Here is a 23,398-nt window from a genome sequence, read left to right on the forward strand (position 1 = left end):
TGGCCTATCAGGCCTTAATAAAGATCCCAGAGTCAGGAAAATGGGAACAATCCTTTACGAATAACCTACAAGGACCCAGTGAGCCTTATATGACCTTTATCGATCGCTTGCGCAATGAGCTTGAGAAGCAGTTGGAAAATGCGGAGGCAAAAGAGGCTCTCATATTGAAACTGGCAGTGGAAAACGCGAATCTAGACTGTCGAAAGGTGTAAACAACCCTACCGTCCGGCACTACTTTGATACAGATGATAGAGGCCTGCAATAGAGTGCGTTCGATCGCCCACCACACTGAGGGTTTGGCAGGTGCCTTTGCCACTGAGTTGCAAGGTACCAGGCCAAAGCAGTGCTTTAGCTGTGGAGCCCCCAACCATTTAAGCTATCAGTGTCCCAATCAACGAGGGGGGAACCGTGCCCCGGGACGAGGCATTGCCAATGGGACTGGCAGGACTGGAAATGGGACTCCTGGGACTCCGGGTGGCAACCTGCCAGGAATTTGTCCCAGCTGCCATAAAGGAAGACATTTCGCCAAACAATGTCGATCAAAATTTACAAGAGAAGGAGAACCGCTGCCCCCACGGAGAAAAGGGCAATCGGGAAACGGGTTTCCGAGCGCGAGGCAGACCCGCGCGACGACACAAATAATGTCACAAGCGGCGAGCAATCCAATGCGCCAGACGATGTGGGCGGCCTTGCCACCTTCACAGCAAAAACTCGAGGAAGTGCCGGAGTGGAGGTTTCCTCAATAGAAGATGTCACACTGTGGGACCAGAAGGTGCATAAGATACCAGTATATTTACAGGGGTCGTTAGCTTGTGGCCTTAGAGCCTTGATAATAGGAAGATCAAGTACGACAATGACTGGACTGTTCATTTTACCCGGAGTTATTGATGAAGATTATACCAGCCATATTCAAGCAATGGCCTGGACTCCGAGCCCCCCGGTGTTCATTCCAAGAGGAAGTCAGATTGCTCAATTAATTCCATTTAGGGCCCAAGTACCCCGGCACGAAAAAGTCGATAGGAACGATAAAGGGTTTGGATCCACGGGAGACCCAGAATAGTATTGGGCCACTAGCATAACAGCAAGAAAGCCAATGCTGGACGTAACATTGATCAGCCCCACAGCAAATCCAAAAGAAGTTAAAGTAACAGCACTACTGGACACAGGGGCTGATGTGACTGTACTCTCAAGGAAGTGCTGGCCACCATCCTGGCCCACATATGCCATTGCCAGTGGGCTTGTTGGGGTTGGAGACTATCACAAACTCGGCAAAGTGTAAAGGCAATCCAGATTAGAACACCGGACGGCTTGCGTTGTCATATCGAGCCATTCATGGCTCATGAATCTGTTAGGGTGGGACGTGTTGAGCCAGACGGAGTTTGTGCTGTCCACGCCGAAAAATTTAGTGTAGGGGTCATTGATCGGCGACCTATACTCAAGCTGAACTGGAAAACAGCTGACCCAGTTTGGGTAGATCAATGGCCGTCGACGCAAGAAAAGGTCGCAATTCTACAAGAATTAGTTGAGGAACAACTTCAGCAAGGCTGCATCGTAGCCTCCACAAGCCCATGGAACACACCCGTGTTCGTAATCCCGAAAAAGAATGGAAAATGGCAACTGCTGCATGACCTACAGAAGCTGAACGAAGTAATAGAAGAAATGGGGCTGTTGCAGCCAGGCATGCCATGCCCAGCTATGCTGCCCAGAAATTGGAATATCATCATCATTGATCTTAAAGACTGTTTCTTCACAATACCGCTGCACCCACAAGATGCTCCGAAATTCACTTTCTCAGTCCCGACCATTAACAAACAGGCACCCAAGAAGCGTATCATTGGGTAGTGCTCCCTCAGGGAATGAAGAACTCCCCGACAACGTGCCAGCAATTCGTGGACCGAGCATTGCAGAAAATACGGGAGGACAAGAGTGATCTTGTAATTTATCACTACATGGATGACATTTTGATATCAGGGAAACCAGAAAGGGATCTCAAAGCAGTATTGCTGGAACTAACTGAAGAACTAAAGAGGTTTGGACTTATCATAGCCCCTGAGAAGATTCAGGAAATGGAGCCCTGGAAGTACCTGGGATGGAAAATGACTCAACAAACGATTGTGCCGCAGCAAGTCGAGCTGAAGGTGGAAGTGAAGACACTAAATGATGTCCAGAGGCTACTGGGAAATATCAATTGGATCAGAAATGTATGTGGGATTGATAACCAAATTTTAGCCTCCCTATTTCAATTGCTAAGAGGGGACTTGGACCTCACTGCTCCGCGACAGATGACAATGGAAGCAAGTAATACATTAGAACAGATCAACCAGCTGATAAGTCAGAGACAATGCCACAGAATTGTGGAAAATTGTGAAATCCATTTGTATGTCTGTAACCAAGAGTTGCAACCCATCGCCTTTATTGGGCAATAGGATGAGACTCAATCAAAACCCTTTGATGATACTAGAAGGGGTGTTTCTGGCACACCAGCCATCTAAATCCATCTCCACTTGAGTAGAGATGTTTGCACAGTTAGTTATGAAAGGAAGGCTCTGCATTGTAGAGATGTCAGGGAAGGAGCCTGGGAGCAGTCATGCCCATGACAAAGGAGTACACGGCATGGTGCCAACAAAACAGCCTAGAATTCCAAGTGGAATCCACACACAATACACTGAAAAGATTATTGCAAAAACAGAAAGGGGGAGAGCTAGGGAAGACTCCAGCAAACACAATTACGAAAGTACTATATGTAATAAATCACCTGTCATTAGGCGAAGGAAGCAACAACCCGCCGATGGTAAGGCACTTCAAAAGTATGGCCTTGGACTTAGTGGACCAACCGGAGCAGGCCATGGTCATGGTGAAATCGCTACTGAATGGGCAATGGGAAGGGCCGTTCTGTTTGCTAACCTGGGGACAAGGGTATGCTTGTGTCCTTGCAGACCAAGGTCCCCGGTGGATCCCGGCCTGCTGCGTCCAGCCCTATCTGAAGGACAAGTCAGCGCTAACAGATGCAGGAGACCCTCCGGGATGATGAAGTGCGCAGTGGGAGTGTGCATTCTTGTGATGCTCATAGGACTACGAGCAGGGGCCAAGCGGGTCCCATCTCAGCCCAAGAGTAATGTATGGGTGACCCTGGCGAACAAGACAGGTCAGGACACTCTGTGCCTCTCCCTGTCTACACCAGGGAACCCCTTCTCTACGTGCTTAGTTGGAGTTCCGGTGGACACCTGGCCCACACCCGACCACCTGCTGCCGATCCTGTGTAATACCACAGCTTCCTGTGCAGACAACTGGGATGGGTGGAGTGCTTACCTATCCCACCTCCCTGCAGAACCACAGGAACTCGAACTCTTGGGATCCATTAAGATGGACAGTTGTTTGCATTTTAACTATACTGGTCAAAATCAATCAAAAGCTCAAAATGTTAATTCCTCCTTAGCAGTGTATAGAAATGCCGCAATCTGGTGCAATTATACTAGCCAAAACATTTCCCGCTCCAGCAACGCGCCCTTGGCGCTCCCTCCGGGAGTGTTCTTCATATGTGGTGATAGAGCATGGGGAGGGATACCCTCCCACATCAGGGGAGGGCCCTGCAGTTTGGGAAGGCTGACGCTATTGACACCAAATACTTCCCAAAATCACAATTTTACAAGGTACCACAAGCACGGAAGGCTGCGAAGGTCCCTCCACGCATATCAGAGTGATTGTAAAGATGATGTGGAATTCTGGAGTAGTACAGAAATAATCTTGGCCTCCTTTTTTACGCCAGGGGTTGCCACATCCCAAGCGTTGACCACCCTGAATAAATTAGGATGCTGGCTGGCCCGGCAAACTAACGAAACCTCTAGCGCTTTGAGTGGGCTATTAATGGATGTAGACTCTGTACGACATGCGACTCTGCAAAGTAGAGCTGCTATAGATTTCCTGTTATTAGTGCAAGGGCATGGCTGTGAGGAGTTTGACGGGATGTGTTATATAAACTTATCAGATCACTCCGAATCGGTGTACACCGCTATTTGGAATCTAAAGGATTCAGTAGGGAAACTGCAAGTAGAGACTTGGGACGGGTTAGGAGCATGGCTTAGACAAAGAGGGATTACGGGATGGCTGAAAGACTTGGTTGTCAAAGGAGGGATGTTGTTGCTGATGGTTCTCGCAATTCTCATGGTTATCCCGTGTATCTTACAATGCATTCAAAGGATGATTGAAAGATCAATCAATAAGATATGGGTGGTTGAAAAACAGAAAGGGGGAATTGTGGAGGAGCTAACAGGCAGTTTGATGGAACTGCTGCAAAGTCCTCGAAGGACCTTGAACGAGGAAGAAGGAGGAAGAAGGATGTCTGCGCAAGGCAAAGATGAGGAAGTAAGAAGCAGAGAAAAAACAAAGTCAGCATCCTACTAATCCAGCCCATGTGCCGCGTGTTCCTGTAGCTTCACCCAATTATAGGCTAGAGCTAGGCGTACGGACAACGATCATTAGCGAATCGCAAGTGAGAAAGCTACGCGTAAGGAATCTATACGAGTATAAGTGTACGAGCAGAACCTCAATAAAGGGTCTTCTGATTTACCCGCCTCAGGAGTCCGTGTCATAACTCTCTGCACAATAGGATCAATAGAGCTGGCACCTACTGAGATTTACTCTATGACCTATAGCCATGCCCTCTCTTGGAAAAACACATAAGAGAATGACAGAAGCTCATTCTGTCATTCTGAATACTGTCCTCAGGGCACTTTTGCCTGACCTTTTGCCCAACAAGAGAAGGTTTTAAGATACAGGAATGGGTTATACATGAAACTCTCTCCAGTGATAGGCAGTTTGGGACTCTATGGCTAGGAGAATCTTCTCTCTTGTACATGGCTTCTCAATCCTCTGCATAAGTCCATGTCATTACCATCTCTAAGGAAGCAGTGTTTTCCAAGGATTACGTTAGTATGATCAGACCTTACCTCTCTTACTTTCTCTAAAGCCAATGTCACAATGTAGGAGATGACAATCCATTCCTGGACTGATGGACACTGTTCCATTGGCACCAAGATCATATAATTAAACAGCATCAAGTACCCAAGGTATGATATCTACACCAAAAGAAGAAAAAAAAAAAAGAAAAAAGAGAAGAAATCTGTTATGAACTTTAGATGACAGATCCCAGGATCCATCTGCAGTTAGGCAGTATTCAGTTACTTGAGACAACTACCACAAAGCATCAGTCCCTGCTGGTTTCCCGTAGGAAGTTCTGGAACTTCATTGTAAGTCAGTAGGGCAATAATCAAGTTTCCCACAACTACTGGTGACTGCTGGTGTGGACGTGCAGCTGCTGATGCTGCTGTCTCTATGCCTCACAGCGGTCATCAGTGAGTGGCCAAGGTCAAAACTTCAGAAAGCTTAAAAGCCCTGAGTTTGGAATCCGAAATGGATTCAATTGCTATCATTTGTGGGGTTGGGGGGGGAAGGTAAGCCAAACAGTAATAAAACAAAAGTTTTTCCAGGAGGAAGACAGGGTTTTTTAAAGAAACAATAATGAGATATTCAGTGTAAAGTGCTTATCTACCATCTCTAATAGATCTAAGGCAGAAAGAGAAGGCAGGGCTGTGAGTAGGAGCTACCTGGAGTGGAGGAGAAAGGAAGAGCCACACAAGCTGCCCGCTTTCCTCCACTGTGAAATAATGGAATTGAGACAGTTCCGGCAGAACATACTCTTTATGCAAGGCCAGAAGCATACAAATTCTTATTTTAGGCCTTAAAACACTTTTTTTCCTATATGTGTTACTTAAATCCACCTGTGTGAACATACAACATGCTTGCAGATATTTTGGTTACTTTAAGTAAACCTCTAGCCTCAAGAGCGATTTTCTTGCTGAAGCCTAATTCAGTAAAAGCACAGAAGGCTGCATCAGCATGTCCAGTCAGAAAAGAAGAGACCAAACACAGAAGGCAGAAAAATTTTCTTTACTGAGGGGTCTACAAAATGCATGAAAGCGAAGCCTGCCCTTAACTGTGATATTTGTATGAACATATATTGAGGTTGTACCTAATTATAACAGTATAATGCACTGCAAAAATGCATTAAAATACTACTTATTCTATTTTGAAGGTATACACATTCTCCATTTTCATTTTTAAGATCCCCAGAAAGTGCTGAACATTCCAAATACATCAGAGATACACTAATACTGGAGAAACAATTAAATACTCATTGTGGTTTTCAGTGGCACATAGATCATTTGTATGCTTTTATTGTGAGATGTGAATATCATGAGATGAGAATGTTACTCTGTTACAGTAGTACTAGGAACTGTATAAAATTACAGATGCAGCTAACCTGCTTCAGATGTATTGAATTCAGATGTATTTTGTTTATACCTGTCCTTTAAATTTTATTTCAATTTTTAGAAAATAAATAGGCATCTTCAACAGATATGACAACTTTGAAGAACTGCAGTGTGACTGTGGCTGCTCTAAGAAAACAGGACTCCTTCATCAAAGCTTTGGAAGCAGTAGCAAGCCATATTGGCAGTCCTGTACATTTGGATGATCTTTCCATAAGTGCCAACTTTTCAAGTCATCTTCATATTCCTGACGGATTCAGGTGTTGAAGACTTTTACTGGGTAAAGAGAAGTTCTCTCCTCTGAAAGAAGTGGGCCTGCTGTAATGCCCTCACTGCAGCTGCCAGGCACACCAGCAGAGGCCATGGGCCTCCAGCAGTGGGAGGAATGACAGATGCTGTGTAACGTACAAACCAGGCTGCTGAATTATCTGAAATTCATAGGAATATGCAGGACAAAATTCCAATGCACTCTGGATACTTTTGTTTGAAATTAAATAGGAATTTTGCATTTAAATTGTTTATATAGGCAGTAGAAAGGGATCAGTACAGTGTTTTGCAATTACGATATGCTAAAATTAAAAACCTATATAATTTTATGACTTATTAGATCAGAAGTCCTAACTTTAAATAATAAAGAAACCAGTATCCTTCACATAAAGCACACATTATCCATGCTACTGCTCATAAATTTACTTTTTTCTGCTTTATGAAAACAGAGTTTGGCACCAGATAATTCTTGATGCACTCCATTAAAGAGAGAAAAGTTAGATGCTTTCCAAAATTTAGGGAGTTTTTAATTATTTAAATATGAGAAAAGCTCCTACTGAGTCTTAGAAGAGTCTGCATCTGTGCTTTCATCTAGGCTGCAGTTGTCTGAGCATGCCTGTCGACTAAGCAAATAGCAAGCACTGAATACTGTGGCATTACTTGGATTATAAAGTATATTTCAAAGCAGAACAAGAGCCAAAGCCTTTAGAAAGCAAGAAAATCCAGCCCTGCTGGGATGACTGGATTGTGGAGCTTGCACTGAGTTTAGCATATGATTAGCCAGACAGGGTCTCCTTCAAAGTCTGCAGGAGCTTTAGAGGGTGACAGCATAAGCTAGTTATTCATTGTTTCACTGTCTATGTTTCTTTCTCTGAATAAAGGGAGTACTTTACTCATCAAGGAGATCCCATTAAGGTCACTTATTTATTTATTTATTACTTGATTATTTTTACGTAGGAATTCTTTAAGTTTCACAGACATAATAGAAATAATCACCATCAGTTTAATCACCATGACTTACTGTGTAGAACCAGAATTTGACAATGGGTGCATTATAGAACTCATAGATCTTTGTTCCAATTGGAAGGCTTCTTTGTTTTTTATTTCCATTCTCTTCATCTCCTTTCCGGGAGCCTGCATCCACATTTGCATCCTAGAAGACCAAAACTGTCTTTTTTCACCAGTTGACAACATTTCGTATGGTAGCTTTTCTCAACTAAAATCCCAGCCAACTGTCAACCGCAAGATGCTTCCTCTGACCACCAGATCACCCCAGTTCTATTATCTTGTTATAAACTTCAAAAACACACATCCTCAACTAAAATAAATCAGCATAACTACACAGATAATTTATATGCCATGAGAATTCAGCCTATACACTCCCAAGCTTTTAAATGATTTTGATCCCACCCAGGTAGTTACGATTTTAACCTGAGTGGCCTAGAAGTCAGCAAATTGAGTTTGCTAGAGGTATTAGAACTTCCTGATAAACTCCAGTACTGACCACATTTTCCTCCTCCTTTTCTTTACCCTCTTCATTTTCTCTTGATGACTGATAAGAATAATCATCATAACTGCGAAACTCTAGGAAAAGGATGGTGGGAGGGAAGAGGATCCCCATTATAACCTGTATGACAAGAAAGAAGTCAACTTAGACTGCAGTACTTTTTTACAGTAATAATTTTTATAACAAGACAGCCCCCTTAAACAACATTCTCTTTTGCATAACATTCAAGATACTCTGCTATCCCTAAACCTACAAAAATAATGAATATGCAGTGTTTACGGAGCACCGCCAATAAGTTGCTGTATGGAAAGATGGCACTCCAGCAGGCTTCCTGTCTCCATGAATACACTGCAATTAAGAAACTGTGCTCCAGAACGAGATTTGAGCAGATAGATTACATGGAATGACACAGTGGCACTGGGAGGAGGGTTTCAGGTACTTTTTGCAGTTTACAGTTACTTCAGTCAACTACTATAATTAGTTTTTCTAGTTTAAAAAAAAATTGTGAAGGAATGAAAGAAGCTTTGCAGACAGCACTGGGAGAGTTCTCTTACTGAATGAGACTGCAGAATACAGAAACACAGATATAGGTTGATGAAATACAGAAAAAAGGTTAAGAAGAGAAGAATGTAGGTAATGAAACTAAGACATTAGCGGGCAGATGAACACTTTGGAGAAAAAGGAAATCGATGAACAGATTTAGAAAGCACCATGATGCAATCTGAGAGGCAGGAGATTTGCCTGAAGACTTTAAACGGGTTTAAGTGGAAGACAGGGGAAGATAGAAAGAAGCTGAGAACGACAGAGAGAGGGCAATATTGTATGTCAGCTTGGGAGAACGCCCTGGCACTTTGTCAGTAATGGGGGATTCAGGAAATAAGGAGGTAAGACGGATGGCACCATGATGACAGGCCTACATATGGATGACAGCCACTGCATTATGCAACAAAGGAAGGATTATATCACATCAAAACACGCACGAGCAAACACCACCCTACTTCCATGACACTGTCTCACTCAATACGTCTTGTCTGTGACAGTCTGCTTACATTATTCATAAGTAGAAAACATGAAAATCAGTACACGGAATCAAACCACAGAAGACAGAAATAAAAGTCCCAGTTTCACACAATGCAATTGCATGGATTCACTCATCATCTCTGAGTACCATTTGATAGAACATTAAGCAGTTAAGAACCATCTGTCCCTAATGGGGATCTTTTGGCTCATACATAACATTATATGTTTTCAATGAACACATTTCCTTATTCATCAAAAGCCACAACTATTCTCTCAGACTTCAGTCACACTAAGCCTTTTATGGTCTTACATTCTCCTTTGTTACGGGGTAATGTTCTTTAAACACCCTGAATTTGGAAACCAAAAAAAATTAGCTTCAAAACAGATATGTTCTTAAAAGTTAGTAAGCCAATTTGTTCTATGCATACACTATACATGATGCAGTGCTATGTGCAACAAGCTGCACCCTTGACAGCAGTTGTACAAAAGAAATACCTTAAGGCCTGGGTTTTTCCGCATGCGTAGTCGCCCCATCCACATGTCTGTTAAAAGCATCTGGCTGCACGTATGAGCTATGAAGTCCCGGTGTTTAGCAGCCACAGCCAGTTTCAGGCAGGTGGAATTACTCCAGTTTTTCAGTTCATAGGTCAGTAATTTCATAGCAATCTGCTCATCATGTTTATAGGACTGATCCAGAAGTTCAACGGCCAGCTGGCCAAAATCTCTGGAAAACACAAGATAAATCCAGTGAAGAGTGATTTTTTATATATATATAAATATAATATATATATAAAAATATATATATAAATATATATATATATCAGTGTTTGCTTGCTTTTGGGGTTTCCATTCTGTTCAAAGCGGGTCATGTCTTCCTGCCTCCATGTACAATGACCAGAACAAAAAGTCTCAAGCTTGATTTGGGACAGCGTGCGAAAGTGCCAAATTTTTAGTAACCAGAAAAAATCAGCTTAGACCAATGACATCTTAAGGCCAGTTTAGATATATGATCAGATACATGTTTGTTTACATGAGCAAATCTTGGAAATAACTTTGTGAAGTAAAAGCAGCTAGCTGTACAGAGAAAGAAGCTGAAGAAAGAACGTGTGCTGTCATAAAAATACAAGTCTTCTCCAAGCTAGTGTTGCATTCAGACTCTGAAACCAAATTTTGCCTTGTTTCCTGTTGATAAACAGGCTCCAAATAGCATTCTGTCAATCTACAGTCTGAAAATTAATTGTACTTTAGTAAAAATAAGGCTTTCCACAGGTCAGACAACCCCCTGTATCAGGTAGACATGTACTCTACTCCACATCTACTAACTTTGAGTTGTTGTCCAGATCCTGAGAGATGTCGTCCACCAGTTCACTCTCAGAAGATTCATGGGCCATAGATTTGTACAGTTTACAGGCAACAAGTGCCTTGGCCATAGTTTCCTCCCCTCGCTGCCAAAGAAAGACTGCCATCTTTTGCCGTTTCATCAGCACGGCCCATACCATCAGTTCATGAAATGGATATTGAAAGCGGCTCACTTCTGGATCATCCACATCAATATCGATGTCTTCCTCCTTTTTCTTCTTCTTTTTCTTCTTTCCTTTGGTGGGAGGTTCATCATCCTGGAGAGAACAGAAGCAAAATTCTCCCCAACAGTTTTTAAGAGCTAACCTGACAATTGCCTCATGCACAGAAAAGCATTGACAGAATATTGTAATTATAGTTAAAATTTTAATTTGTTTTTTTCTGTTTACTACAATGGATGCCAATAGTGGCAAAACCATGAAGAACAACATGGGGTAGAGCATGCACTGGGCTGGGTTAATATTTTAAACAGGAGAACTTTTTATTGCATTACAAACCACCCATTCTGGATAAGTACAGTAGAACCCTATTATACCCCATCACTTTACACTATACTGTAAGTATATCTCTACCGTATGTGTAATTACACCGGTTAAATTGCAATGAATTAATATTTAATGAATTCTATTGCAGTATCAGTGGAGCTTTACCAAACCTGAATTCACTATGAATAGGTTCCACTGTAATTTCTAATTTGATATGTCTGCATCTATTCCTGAAGAACAGTGCTGCATATCTCAGGTATCAAAGCTGTTTTCAGACTGACATGCAGGTGGAAAGAGTGATAAACATGCAAAGGGAAAAGGTAGGCAGGTAGTGTCCTTAAGAACAGTAAGATACTAAAGGTAGTGTTCACCTTTGAATAAGCAATCTCCTCTTATGTATGCAGTGAAAACGGAAGGTATAAGTATCCCATTTCTTAAAGGGATAGGGAGGACAGGCCATTACTACAGGAACCAGCATGGAAGTAACTGCAGGGAAGTACTGACAATGAAGCAGGATCCTGAAGGGAGAAAAGCCATGATTGGGAAAATTAGGGTTTAAAAAATGTAGGAAGAACATTGCATATATAGGTGTAGACAGAGCTCATCATCACTGCAAGGTGGGATTCCAGTCTTGGAGGTATATTGCAAGTAAAAGCAGTTACTGTTCTATGAAATCAGTTCCTGTTCACATAAGCAAGTATGGCATAATGCACTATTTTATGACAGTATGCAGCAATATGAACTTAAACACAAATTCAGGGCTCAGCAGTACTCTTCACTCATGAATCAAGTATGTATTTCTCTTCCAGCAGTTCTGAGAACTGCAAGTAGCTACTTTTGTTTCGTTATGGAAAACTCAGTGGTCATTAATAGCATGCACATGAAGAAATTGTTGGGCATCTTCAAAGCAAAGGGCATGGAATTTCAAAAGGAGGACCAAAAATTGCACACTAGAAAAATCAAATCAAATCAAAAACCTGAGTAAGAAAAACAAAGCGCTAAGGAGCCTAACCTACCAGTGTTAAAGCTGTTAGTACTTGGGGGGGGGGTCGGGGGGGGGGCGGGAGAGGAGTCATACCAGATGACTGACCACTTTAGGGAAAAGAAAGTTATTTTTTCATTTCCCCTCTCTTTTCTCTTGGAAGAATGGAAGTGGGCTACACCCACTATTAAGTGGAGAGAATAGTCCAGTTTGTGTCATGTAAAACATTTCCCACTGAAAGAAATATGAAAATCAAAGTGTGCTATTGGAGAAACATGAAGTAACCTGTGCATGATCAACACTGATCAAGTACAGCTGCACCTCTGAGAGGCCGAGCACTTGGCCTTGATCCATTAGAAAATATGAAGCTGATCAGACAGGAGATTAATCATGATTTACACTTTCTCTGTAGACAAGAAAGCTGCTTATCTGCTTGGGGAAAGAGAGGCTTTTGTATGTGGGTGTACTATACACCAAATTTAACACAAGCATCATATACATAGACTGTGTTCAAATACTATCCCAGCATTAATAAAAGCATAGTTCATAAAGAAGTGTCCCTACCCTCTTTGTGTAAAGGCGCTCTTAGGGTATATTAATGCATTTTTTTTTTTAGGAACAAAAGCAATGACCTCCAGAAGAGGGTGAGGTTTCCCCAAACTAAACATCATCCCAGACTGGATACTGAGCACTGTGATTTCCATTTAAAATTTCTGCAGACACACAGGTAACTGAGGCAGGGTTTGACCTGAAATTCTGGTTCAGCCCATCTCATATTTATAAAGCATGATGCCACAGCTATTAGCAAGGATGTTTTATAGTGGAAGATAGAATCTAATATGCCACAATTTTATTTATTTATTTTTTTTTTAATTGCAGTTGAATGTTTCCCTCTGATAAAATCTTACTTGTGCATAAACTGTTATTTTACAGTTGAGGGGGCTTTAACCATAAGTAGCACTACTGGATCACATTCTCTCTTCATCATCTGTGTTCACATCTAAATGATTAAAATCTATAATATGTTCCAACATGGAATGTGTTATTGCATAATAGTACTAAAAATTGCTTGAGGATTATAGAGCAAAGCTCTAAGCCTCTCTCAAGACCTTATCCATAAAAAATATCATAAGTATTTCAGAGGCTGTTCACAAAATGGAAGATCCCATCTAGCTGCAATTTACTTTAAGCCAATAATGAAAAAAGCTAAGAACAAGTGCAGAATTTTACCAGTAAATTAACGTACTGACAAAAACTGTATTTTACAATAAATCCAACTTACCTCCATCCCGAGCAGTTTAAGAGCTTTTGGCTGAATATTAAAAATAGAAAAGGAAATTAGTTAGATGGGAGGGAAAATTCAAAGATACCAAAGAAAACACATTTTAACTTGCTTACATAGGCTATTCATTAAACTTACTGTTCTAAATAATCACACCCTTAATCTCCCTCTTAATTGTATTTGTAGTGAAGGCAATGGGGTAGAAAACATTTCCCATCCTGCACCCCAGTGAAATCTTTTGATTCAGATGGAAAAGTTAAATGACCAACTCAATCAGTTACCACTTTGAGGATGAAAATCATTACATGATTGTAAAAAAAAAAAAAAAAAAAAAAAAAAAAAAAAAAAAAAAAAGTTGCAAAAAATTACAAAAAGTTGAAAAAAAACCCCCAGTGCTTCTAAACAGTTATAGGGTAAAGATACTCACAGGAAACAGTAAAAACAAAACAAACCTCTTGTGCTTTCCCACTAAAAAATTTCCTCTTTTCTATTATGAAATCTCTGATTTAGTTTTTCTGTAAAAGATTTATTTGTATGTTTGTAATCATCGGGTAGTACACCACCACACATGTACCGTATGTCGGCTCGAGAATAGCTTGCTTGGGCCTTGGCATTCTGACCATCTGAATTGCTTTTTTGTAATTAGGCTATGGAGCTTCATTTGACTTTCAAGGCTGAACTAAACAAATAAATAAGCTAACAGAGAAAAATAGTCTACTTGCTTAGAATAGAGTTTTTAACAAAGCAAGCCCTGCGCGCAATAATCTCAGGACCGGGTTATGACTAAGAAAAGCTTTACTGACATTGCAGTGGTTTCAGGGGGAAACGATTTATGCTCACAGCAGGTCCTCACAGAACTCACTGTAGTAGATTCATAGTTCTGTATTCGGATTGAATACTTTGCCGTACCCAGGTTAAGGCTATTGTTGGTTATATTTAATTGATCAATTGGCCTGGTCTGATCAACAAAATTTACAGCTGGAAGAGCGCTATAATATTAAGCCAAAGCTTAAAGTAGTAGAATATGCAAACACCAGAGTTAGAAATGCTTGGATTGTAAGCTATTGAAATGGGAGGAATTTCACTTCCAGAACAATGTATTTACTACCTTTTGTGTCCTCCTATCCTTTAAAATGTATTAGGTTAAAAGGTATTAAAAGGTATTTTACCAGTTTCTTATATGACTTCACTACCAGAGTTTCAATTTCAATTGTACAGCATTTCTTTAGACCTGGACACACAGTGCTTCGCAAAGAGGAAGGAACGGAGGATTACTTATTTTTTACCATCAGCATGATGGTCACATCCAGAATTAACTCATTCTTACCCTCTTTGGTCCAAATAAATTATTATAAAGAGTCCGAAAACTTTTTCGAGTATAGTTGCAGCGATAAGCTCCACCCATGAGATATTCAAGTACAAGACCAATATCTATTAGGCTGATGTGATAATCTGGTGGAAGATTTCCCTAACAAAGAAAACAAAATAAGGTTTTAGGATAAGAAAACATAACATATTATCTGTCTAGACATACCATTTCATGCTTATATTGGAACATGGGTAATATTGACAGCTGATGGTCTCAGTCTCTCAATATTTGTATGAAATTAATAGCTTTCAATTCTTATCATGTATATTTTTGGACCATATTTTTTTCTCATGTTGGCAGTGTTTACAGATGAGAACAAATTTTCCATTTGTGATTTACTCATACAGCATGCCAGTGTCCATACAGTACAGAGATGTTTAAATGAGTTATTTTCGTAAATTTAAGTAATGATTATCATTAATCCAGTACAAAAGTATGGCCTGCTTAATTTCACAGTGAATACCATACATATCCCTGCATTGTATGGAGACTTATATTTCATCACAATATTATCCACAAAGTCAAGACTACAATGTAGAAGATGTGGGTTACTCTGCAGCCCAAAACCTAGGGAAAAAACAGGTTGTATAACTTCCACTGTCATATTGTTAAAAACTAGATAGTTGCGTTAGCTTTCTCAGAGCCATGAGCTGAATACTATGCTTCATTTTTCAAACTACATCCTACAACAACTCTGATTCCACAGCACCACTGAGCAGTAGCTATGATGAAGCAACTATATCTTAAGCATACACATCACCTCCATGTTAACCCAACCGAATCCCCGAGACTGCCGCTGAATGAGTGAGCCATGAAAATGCAATGAAAAAGAGAAAAGAAGCAGACAGAAAGAGAATAATGCAGAAGAGCATTAGTAACACTGAAAAAGACAAACACTGAATGAGATAAGTAAATAGATCAATATGAATTATACATTAACACAGTACTGCAGAATTCCCACACTAAATCTCCCTGGAATAAAAGGGAGTTTTCCTTGCAAAAGGAATACGGACTATTCCATGTGTTTAAGTTGTACTGAATAAAAGCCCCAGACTTTAAAGAGAGCAAATATAACAACAGAACTTATGAGGAACTTGTTCACATATAATGAACTCATTTGCATATAACAGAAACAAATGAATGACAGATTAAGGAGTTGTAGCACTGAGAAATAGAACAGATCTTCTCCCATATAAAAGAAGCATCGCTTGAGAGATAAAATGACTAAAAACATCCAAGGAAACAAACAAAAGGGAACAAATTCCACGCTGGCAAGTGGGGGATCCTGATAACCTAGCAGGGCTTACCTTTCACTTCTCCTTTGTAATGCTGCATTGAGGACTTCACGTAGAAAAGAAACGGTACCAGTCTAAATCTGGAATAACATATTACACTTCTAGCAGCTTAACTTTCCTCTCCTTAGTTTTTAAATTACTAACAGTGTAATATAGTCATATCCCATTTAGACTGACATCATTATTTGCCACAAGAAGTAATTTGACTTCCCTTCACAGCTACCATCTAATTTCAAACATTTGTTTTCCCCCATGCTATGCTTGCTTTTACCACTGACTCATACAATTAACATAATCATGCAAATATAATGCAGCTGTTAGCTAAGCTTACCTTTTTCACATCTCTGACTAGCAAATGCAGTGTATTTGGTGGACCCAATCTCTGAAACAAAAATTATTCACTGTCCATTAGAGCTTCAATTCTTCATATTTTTCATAAACAGAAATGTCATTAACGATCTGCCTCCAGCTGTAAGCAGAACTGCAGGCAATCATGTGCCACCACCACTCTTGCAGGGCTGAAAAGAAGGAACTAGAAGAAGGGCTACAGTGACAAACACAATTATGTCAAGATCTCTGTAGTCCACTTCTCATAATCCTTTATGTGGTGGTCCAGGGTCCCTGATTCAAGTCACAGTGGTCTGTGTACTGCCAGAACTTGCACTTGCTGCAGGACCCATAGGGGACTGGAGGACTAGACTGTTTTTACTTTGTATGAATGCTGCCCTAGACTACCTGCCACTTAAATTGCAGGAAGAGAAACAGTCCAGCATTAGTCATGTTCTTGAAGAATTTGTTGTGGGTTGGGTAGGGGAGAACTTGAAGCAAAAGGCACCACTGTTCTATGGTATTAGAAAAATCATTTTGCTTCACTGAGCCACAAAGAAAAATAATACTGCAATGCACTAACATTAAAAGTTGCCGTATGAGTAACTTTCAAAAATAATTAAAAGCTGCCGTATAAGCACTTTCTAAATTCAAAATCTTACTTCAATAATATTAAAGTATACATAAAGGAAAAGTAACTGAGATTAAAAGGAAACCACCAGTATTGGCAGGTATTACAGTTTTACTATCTGATTTAAGTTCTTTAAGTGTTCTTACTATGCATTTTAAGTACATCACTATGTTTACATAATAAACCATAAGAGCTTCTGAAGGTTTCTATAGGCTCAGGCATTAGGAATGTGTATATGTACGGAAACATTAGGCCATTAGGAGTTACAGCAATCACTCCCTCTACTGCTATCCAACTTTTATGCACTGTCAAGGCTCACGGATTTTCAGAAACCAAACAATTTTTGTAGCATACATTGCAAGAAGAAGAAGAAAAAAAGATATCCCTGTTAAATACGATAGCAATAGATACTGCAGGATATTTGTTTATTGTTTCTGCTCACTCACGGTATTATAAAGTTCTTCCAGGCGAGGTATAGTAAGGAAGCGCTGCATGTTCACTCCATTCTCAATGAGAAGTTTCACAAAGTCGACTCGATCCAGAACCAGTGCATCCAGCATAGCCTGCTCCAGAGAATTCACCTGAATTGCAGAATGGAGAACATGAGACTACGCAAGCAGAGAAGAGGTGGCTGGCCAACCATAAGCATTTCCACTACTTAGGCGATTCCCAAGTTCCCAAATATGCAGATTAACCTATAAGTGAAAACCAATTTAGAAAATGATGTTTCACCCATGTGCAAGTCAATACAGATGGCATAGTATGGTACAGTCTACAGATGGCAGATGAAGTACTGGTAGAGAATGTGACTGTAGCTTTCAGTCATTTCATTTATTATTTTATAACCAAGCCAGGCATACCATTCTTCATGTATTATGTGAAGAAGAGATTTACTTGTTCAACATGATAGGAACAAGTTAAAATTAAGAAAAACAGTGTATAAGTTTGAAAATAAGCTGACATAATTTACCCTGTTAACTCATGTGTGTATCGACCACCCAAACTGCTGCCTAAAAGAGAAACAGCAACATGTAATGCTGAAAGACTCAAATCATCTTCGAAGAAACACTTCTTTTCCTTCACCAACTCCACTTTGCATTTGGAAAACGTTGGTCAGAAAGCCTTATGGATGTTCTCTTAACATGGCTTAAGGGGGTAGAACCCAGTGGGAGAGAGGAACACCCCTTGAGTAGCAGTCTCCTTGACACATGAACTTTAATCCAGACTATTAAATCCTCCAACCTACTGCAACTGGAAAATGAAACACTTAGAAATAGAGATGTTCAAGTTGTGTTCACTTGATAAATAATGAGTACAGGGAAGGATGAAGATGTTCACAGGTGTCCTTATTTCCTTCTGACAAGTGCAGGGGAGAAGATGCAACTGTGACATGGGATTAGGTAGTGTTTCCTGTCTCAAAGACTGAACACCACTGTTGAGGCTATGGAAATGTGCAAATAAGTATTTTCTGGAATGGAAATGTGTATTTTCCCCTTTCTCCTAGTTCCCCAGGATGGCCTAGCCACTTTGGCTCTGTAATAAGAAAACAGTTCAGTCCTGCTCAAAAAAAAAAAATTTTCTAAAGTGGAATAAAAGCATGAGACTGGAAAAATTAAGTGAACTCTAAGCAATTAAAAATTACCATTTAAAACCGAATTTTAAAATTGCAGATACTCTTTCCACATTTCTATCGTGATGCCTTTAAAATACACAAAAAATCTCTCACTAAGAAACATGATTTGAGTACCCAGGAATAACACATCTCATGTCTTAAGTTCATGCTGTAGAGGATATAATGCCTTTTGCACCATTTTGCAGGACATTTAAAAACTCGTATTGTTTGGATAGTTCAGTCTCTCAAAGAGCTTTAAGGTAGGCTAAATTCCACCCCTGTAAACTGATAGAAAGCTACAGAGAGAGAAGAAAAAAATGCTCAAGGAAGTCTTTAATGATTTTAATACAAATATTTCCATCTCACCCAGTTCAGAAGTTCAAGCTTTCTTGGATCTGTTTCTTCTTCTGGCTCTTCTTTTGCTTTTCCTCCCTTTTTCTTCCCTTTTCCTTTCCCTCTGGCTACTTTAGTCTGAGCTGCTGGAGACTTCTTTTCCTTCTCAAGGGCTGTACCATCAGTAGCTGTAAGGCTTCCTAAAGGCTGTATTTAATAATGCACAAGTATTAGAAATCTAATTGATTGTACAGTGAATCTTTCATTGAACACACTCCTATTGAACTCACTCCCCAGTCACCACTTCTTGCATACAGTCAACTTAAGATGATCCTCTCCGCAAGTGTAAATAACTTTTCCATAGTCCCAGATTTACAACGGCTTTAAAGCTATTATGTCTAATGTAGTCAATAACACTCAAAGCAAAAGAAGTGAAGTAGGCAGACTATCATGGGACTTAATATAGAGGATGACTCTTTCAAAACAAAATCAGTGTGAGAGGACTGAGAAGATACAATACTGAATTATGTGACACTTCAGCTTCTTTGCTCTCAGTGAAAGAAATAATTAAAAAAATAAATGGAAAGCTGGATAAGGAGCTGGTGAAAAAGAACTTAAGAAGTTTGCACGATGCCAAACAGCATCCATACCGTGGAGGCGGAAAGGAAGAAGAAAGAGAGCCACGAACTGGTTCATTTACATTCTGGAAACAATGTTTATGTTTATGCTTCTTCAGTCACATCCATTCTCTGCTATATTCTTCCCCATTCTAATCTGTCTATCCAAGACAGGGAGGTAGACATACAAATATCTTGCCAGTACTTGCCTGTGGTTTGGAGGCCTAATTTGCTCCAGCCAATGCACAGCTTATATAGCCTCCATGCACACGGAAACCAGATCACAACTAGGTAGTGCTCTGCACAGAGAACTCCAGGACAAGGCCTATTGAGTTTTTCCTTAACAAGGCTTGCTCTCTGTGTTTGTTATTGTTTGTCTCAAAAATACTGTTCTCTCTCTTGCTATCAAAAAAGCATTCATAAGCCTGCACAAAACTGCATCTGCCAACTTGCAGCACATGCAGGACTGAGAGCAATCTTCATGAATTTGAAATGACAATGAACTACAGTTGACTCATATTGTTTCCACAGATTGTTATGGAGTATGAGTATGAAATGGGACAAAGCAGTAACGGGCTTCAGTTGCCAATTGGTACTTCTGAATCTAATCACAATAATATGGAGACTAGGACATTCCTTCCAAATAAATGTTTTATAATAATAATACTTTATATTATTTAGGATCATTAAATACTCTCTGTATAAGCATTTTAATAGACTTTGAATATTGGAAGCATCATATTATTGTAAGCGAAGGAATAAAACAACATATGCAGCAACATTTGTTAGCAGACGTTAAATTATACAGGATTCTAGATGAAATAAGCTCTACATTATATATAGCCTGTATATGAATAGTATTCTACTGAATATCATTTTATTTTATAGTTCCAGGAAAGACATCTGAATTAAAAAAGAAAAATCCTTGTACTTCATTCTTACAGCCTCTTGCAGCCTAGTTTCCTCATGACACTTTATAGTAATTCGATACCAGATGGCTCATGCGGTAAGGCAAAACCCGTCAACTCAGTGAGCCAAGAAGTGGCTTAAACAGAGCATTTTAGCTACACAAATGAACAAAGGCACTGCAATGTTTCACTGCTGACTTCAAATAGTGCAGCCTCAAACTAATAATTTGAGAGAGAAAATCCCATTTCAGTACCTAAGCTCTACCGAAGATCCCTTTCTTAGTTCATTCGGCACAGCTCTCCCTGCTAGGGGCCTATTTTCAGCCATGGATTTTGCTTCATTAATCCAAATCAAGATTTCCACAGCTGTTAAGGAAGTGAGGCACACAACTCCTCCTAAGCAGTGCTGTGAATTTCAGCCTGGCTGTGTACTTTAATAGATAGTTGGGGACATTTTCAACAGCAAGCACATGTCAGTGAGACCATCAGAAGTCAAGAAAATATTAGTGGATCACACACTTCACTGGGGATGACCAGCACTGCTATTGTCCAGCTGTATGTGAGACCACAGACTGTTTCCAGTAAATGCATTTCTTGCTTCCAAATCCCATGAGGATTATTAAACAGGGTTATTTTTCTGCTTGTCATGAAATTGCTTTTCTAAAGCACACAGAGTTTAAATCATTGCTAACTTTTTGCAAAGAGCAATTTGAGGAAATTTCAAAACAAACAGGTTATGCTCAATAAGATACCCTATATGACGTTGCGACAAAACAGAATTCAATACTGTTTCTGCTGACAAGAAAGTCAAAGGAGTGAACATTTGACTGCTTATTTTAAATTATTACCAAATAATACCACTAGGAAAACCAGTCTTACTGGCCAGTGATGTCCAAAGACAAAGATTTGGCTGCGTGCAATGTCTACGCGATTCCAGGCCAAAGCCAAGCTTAGCTGGTCTGAAGCAGATGCATTGGTACCTAAAGAGAGAAAAACCACAGGTGTTTGGTGTTTTATGCATGATGAAACAAGATTGGACAATCTTCTTTAATTTACTTCTCCAAGGATTTGAAAACAGCAAGCCTGGATCCCTAGTCTATTACCATAATTCTATTACAAAGCAGGGGATTCATCAAATCAGTTTATCTTCCATTTGACCCCATACTCATAATTTCAAAAAGGATTAACCAGATTCTCTCCCTACTCCCCTAACAGCTCCCCACATTGACTTTATATTCTGTTGCTAAAGGCAGACATTAAACCTTTCTTCCAAAAGATTCCTTCTCTCAGCTCCTCTGGCTGATCCTGCACATACGAGTATGGTAATTCTTCTCTTTATCTCAGCATTAGGGACTCCAGTTTTCTCATATTGAGCCTGTATCAACTACTACGTGCTGTGCAGACAGAAAACAGTTGCTGTTTCAGCAAACAGGACAAAACTCCAAAAAATTGGGAACTGATCCTAAATTTTGCCCTGAGGCTTAAACAGCACCATTTGAGGTCTGGAAAAATCCAGTTAGTCTTTTAATATCCATACCATTTCTTCTAACTCTCTTAATATATGCCAGAACTGCAATAAAATGTGTTGAAACACCAGGATTATAGCTGTTGCAGTGTTCCCATCCCAGGGTTTCAAATGCGGAAAGTCACACAAAAATTTCAATCTAGATTTTACACTTTGAGCTAATTGGACCTTAACCTGAACCTTAAGCCAAGCATTTTCAGGTTAATTGTTTGAATGCAAAAGAACAAATCAAAGGCTTTAATATTAAGACTCAACCTCAGAGAGCGTATAGGACTGTCTTATTGGGGTCAGTTTGTGCATCCTTCCTAATTGCCTGGAAGACCCACCTTTGAGGAGAGCAGTTAAGATAGACATCTCAATGTCCTGTTGCCCTTCGGACCCCATACGGAATACAGTGATCTAAAGGATAGCATAAAAACAAACACACAGAATTACAACACATAAAAGAGAGAGACTACACATGCAGATAGAAAAAAAAAGCAGAGTGGTAAAGCTTTAAAAGGCTTGAAAATTTTCAAAGTTCATGGTTCTACTAAATTTATCTTTGAAATTTCACAAAAACATTGAACAAAGCTTTTAATTATAAAGTTAGCCTAAAAAATCCCTGCATTGGTAAAGGTGACAAACTTGATGAAATTCTTCACCAAATTTTCACAAGTGGAGATGAAATTGCCATGCTAAACTCTGATCATTTTCTGACAATTCTATTACCTTCCAGTAGTAATGGAAATGCCAGTTACTTGAGGTAACTATCATAGTATTCATTTTATTGACTATCAGCTCAAACATTTTTGAGTTATGTGGTATCTTACATACTGACAAGCAAAATACCAGAAACTACTAATAATGAAAAGTAATTATTTCTAGTCACATTTGCTTAGTTCAGTCCCTTACAAATTACTACCTTTAAAAACAGAAATTCATGTAAAGCTTAGTCACTGAGAGAACTACATATTAAAAGATGAATGATTCAAAAGCATAATAACCTACTATCCTATGTTAATTAAATTAATACTGAATACAGACAAAACCCCCCAAATTCTTCATCTTTTGAAATCATTTTTTAACAGCAGAAGCTAGGATTAGATACTGAGAATGGCAATTTTCCCAAAAGTTTAAATTGGATTTTGCATGCAGGCAAGGAAAATTGTTTTCCACAATTACATTAGAAGAGAGAAGAACTTAAGGAAAAATTATATTCATTTACAAGAAAACAGATAAAATGATCAACAAATGCAAATCATAAGCCTGGTTAGGCTGGACAGTCTTACCTGAAATCTCAAGCCACTACTGGTTAGACTTTGATGCCTGAATTTTACTGAGTAAATCAGGCCTCCTCTCATAAGCTTTTTAAATTTGAAACCATTTGACTAAGGCAGCTGTTGGCTGTCTTTACTCAATCAATTCCTCTAGGAAGATTCTCTTACAGTCAGCTTACCATAGGCACGCTTATTACCAACTCACTTCTGATGAAGGCATATACATCAGCATGGAATTGATTTTGGCATCATACATATTTAAGTATATCAGTAGTGTTTACATTACCCAGACAA

The 23,398-nt window shown here is 39.6% G+C and overlaps 1 protein-coding gene across 2 annotated transcripts in view; it reads right to left on the reverse strand.

Annotated features, from left to right (window-relative positions):
• The window catches only part of TRPM1 (transient receptor potential cation channel subfamily M member 1), a 52,351-nt gene that overhangs the window by 15,497 nt on the left and 13,456 nt on the right, over positions 1 to 23,398 (reverse strand). For both annotated transcript variants that reach the window (XM_026113440.2, XM_026113439.2), the window contains exons 8-19: positions 22,172 to 22,244; positions 21,200 to 21,300; positions 18,829 to 19,002; positions 17,297 to 17,431; positions 16,224 to 16,274; positions 14,556 to 14,696; positions 13,229 to 13,258; positions 10,444 to 10,736; positions 9,616 to 9,844; positions 8,098 to 8,220; positions 7,615 to 7,746; positions 4,947 to 5,075 (exon numbers count right to left, since the gene is read on the reverse strand). In XM_026113440.2, coding sequence (XP_025969225.2) covers positions 4,947 to 5,075; positions 7,615 to 7,746; positions 8,098 to 8,220; positions 9,616 to 9,844; positions 10,444 to 10,736; positions 13,229 to 13,258; positions 14,556 to 14,696; positions 16,224 to 16,274; positions 17,297 to 17,431; positions 18,829 to 19,002; positions 21,200 to 21,300; positions 22,172 to 22,244 — 1,611 coding nt within the window. The remainder of the gene's footprint in view (positions 1 to 4,946; positions 5,076 to 7,614; positions 7,747 to 8,097; positions 8,221 to 9,615; positions 9,845 to 10,443; positions 10,737 to 13,228; positions 13,259 to 14,555; positions 14,697 to 16,223; positions 16,275 to 17,296; positions 17,432 to 18,828; positions 19,003 to 21,199; positions 21,301 to 22,171; positions 22,245 to 23,398) is intronic.

The sequence above is a fragment of the Dromaius novaehollandiae genome, chromosome 10 (assembly GCF_036370855.1).
Source record: "Dromaius novaehollandiae isolate bDroNov1 chromosome 10, bDroNov1.hap1, whole genome shotgun sequence".
In the NCBI taxonomy this organism is placed as follows: Eukaryota; Metazoa; Chordata; class Aves; order Casuariiformes; family Dromaiidae; genus Dromaius; species Dromaius novaehollandiae.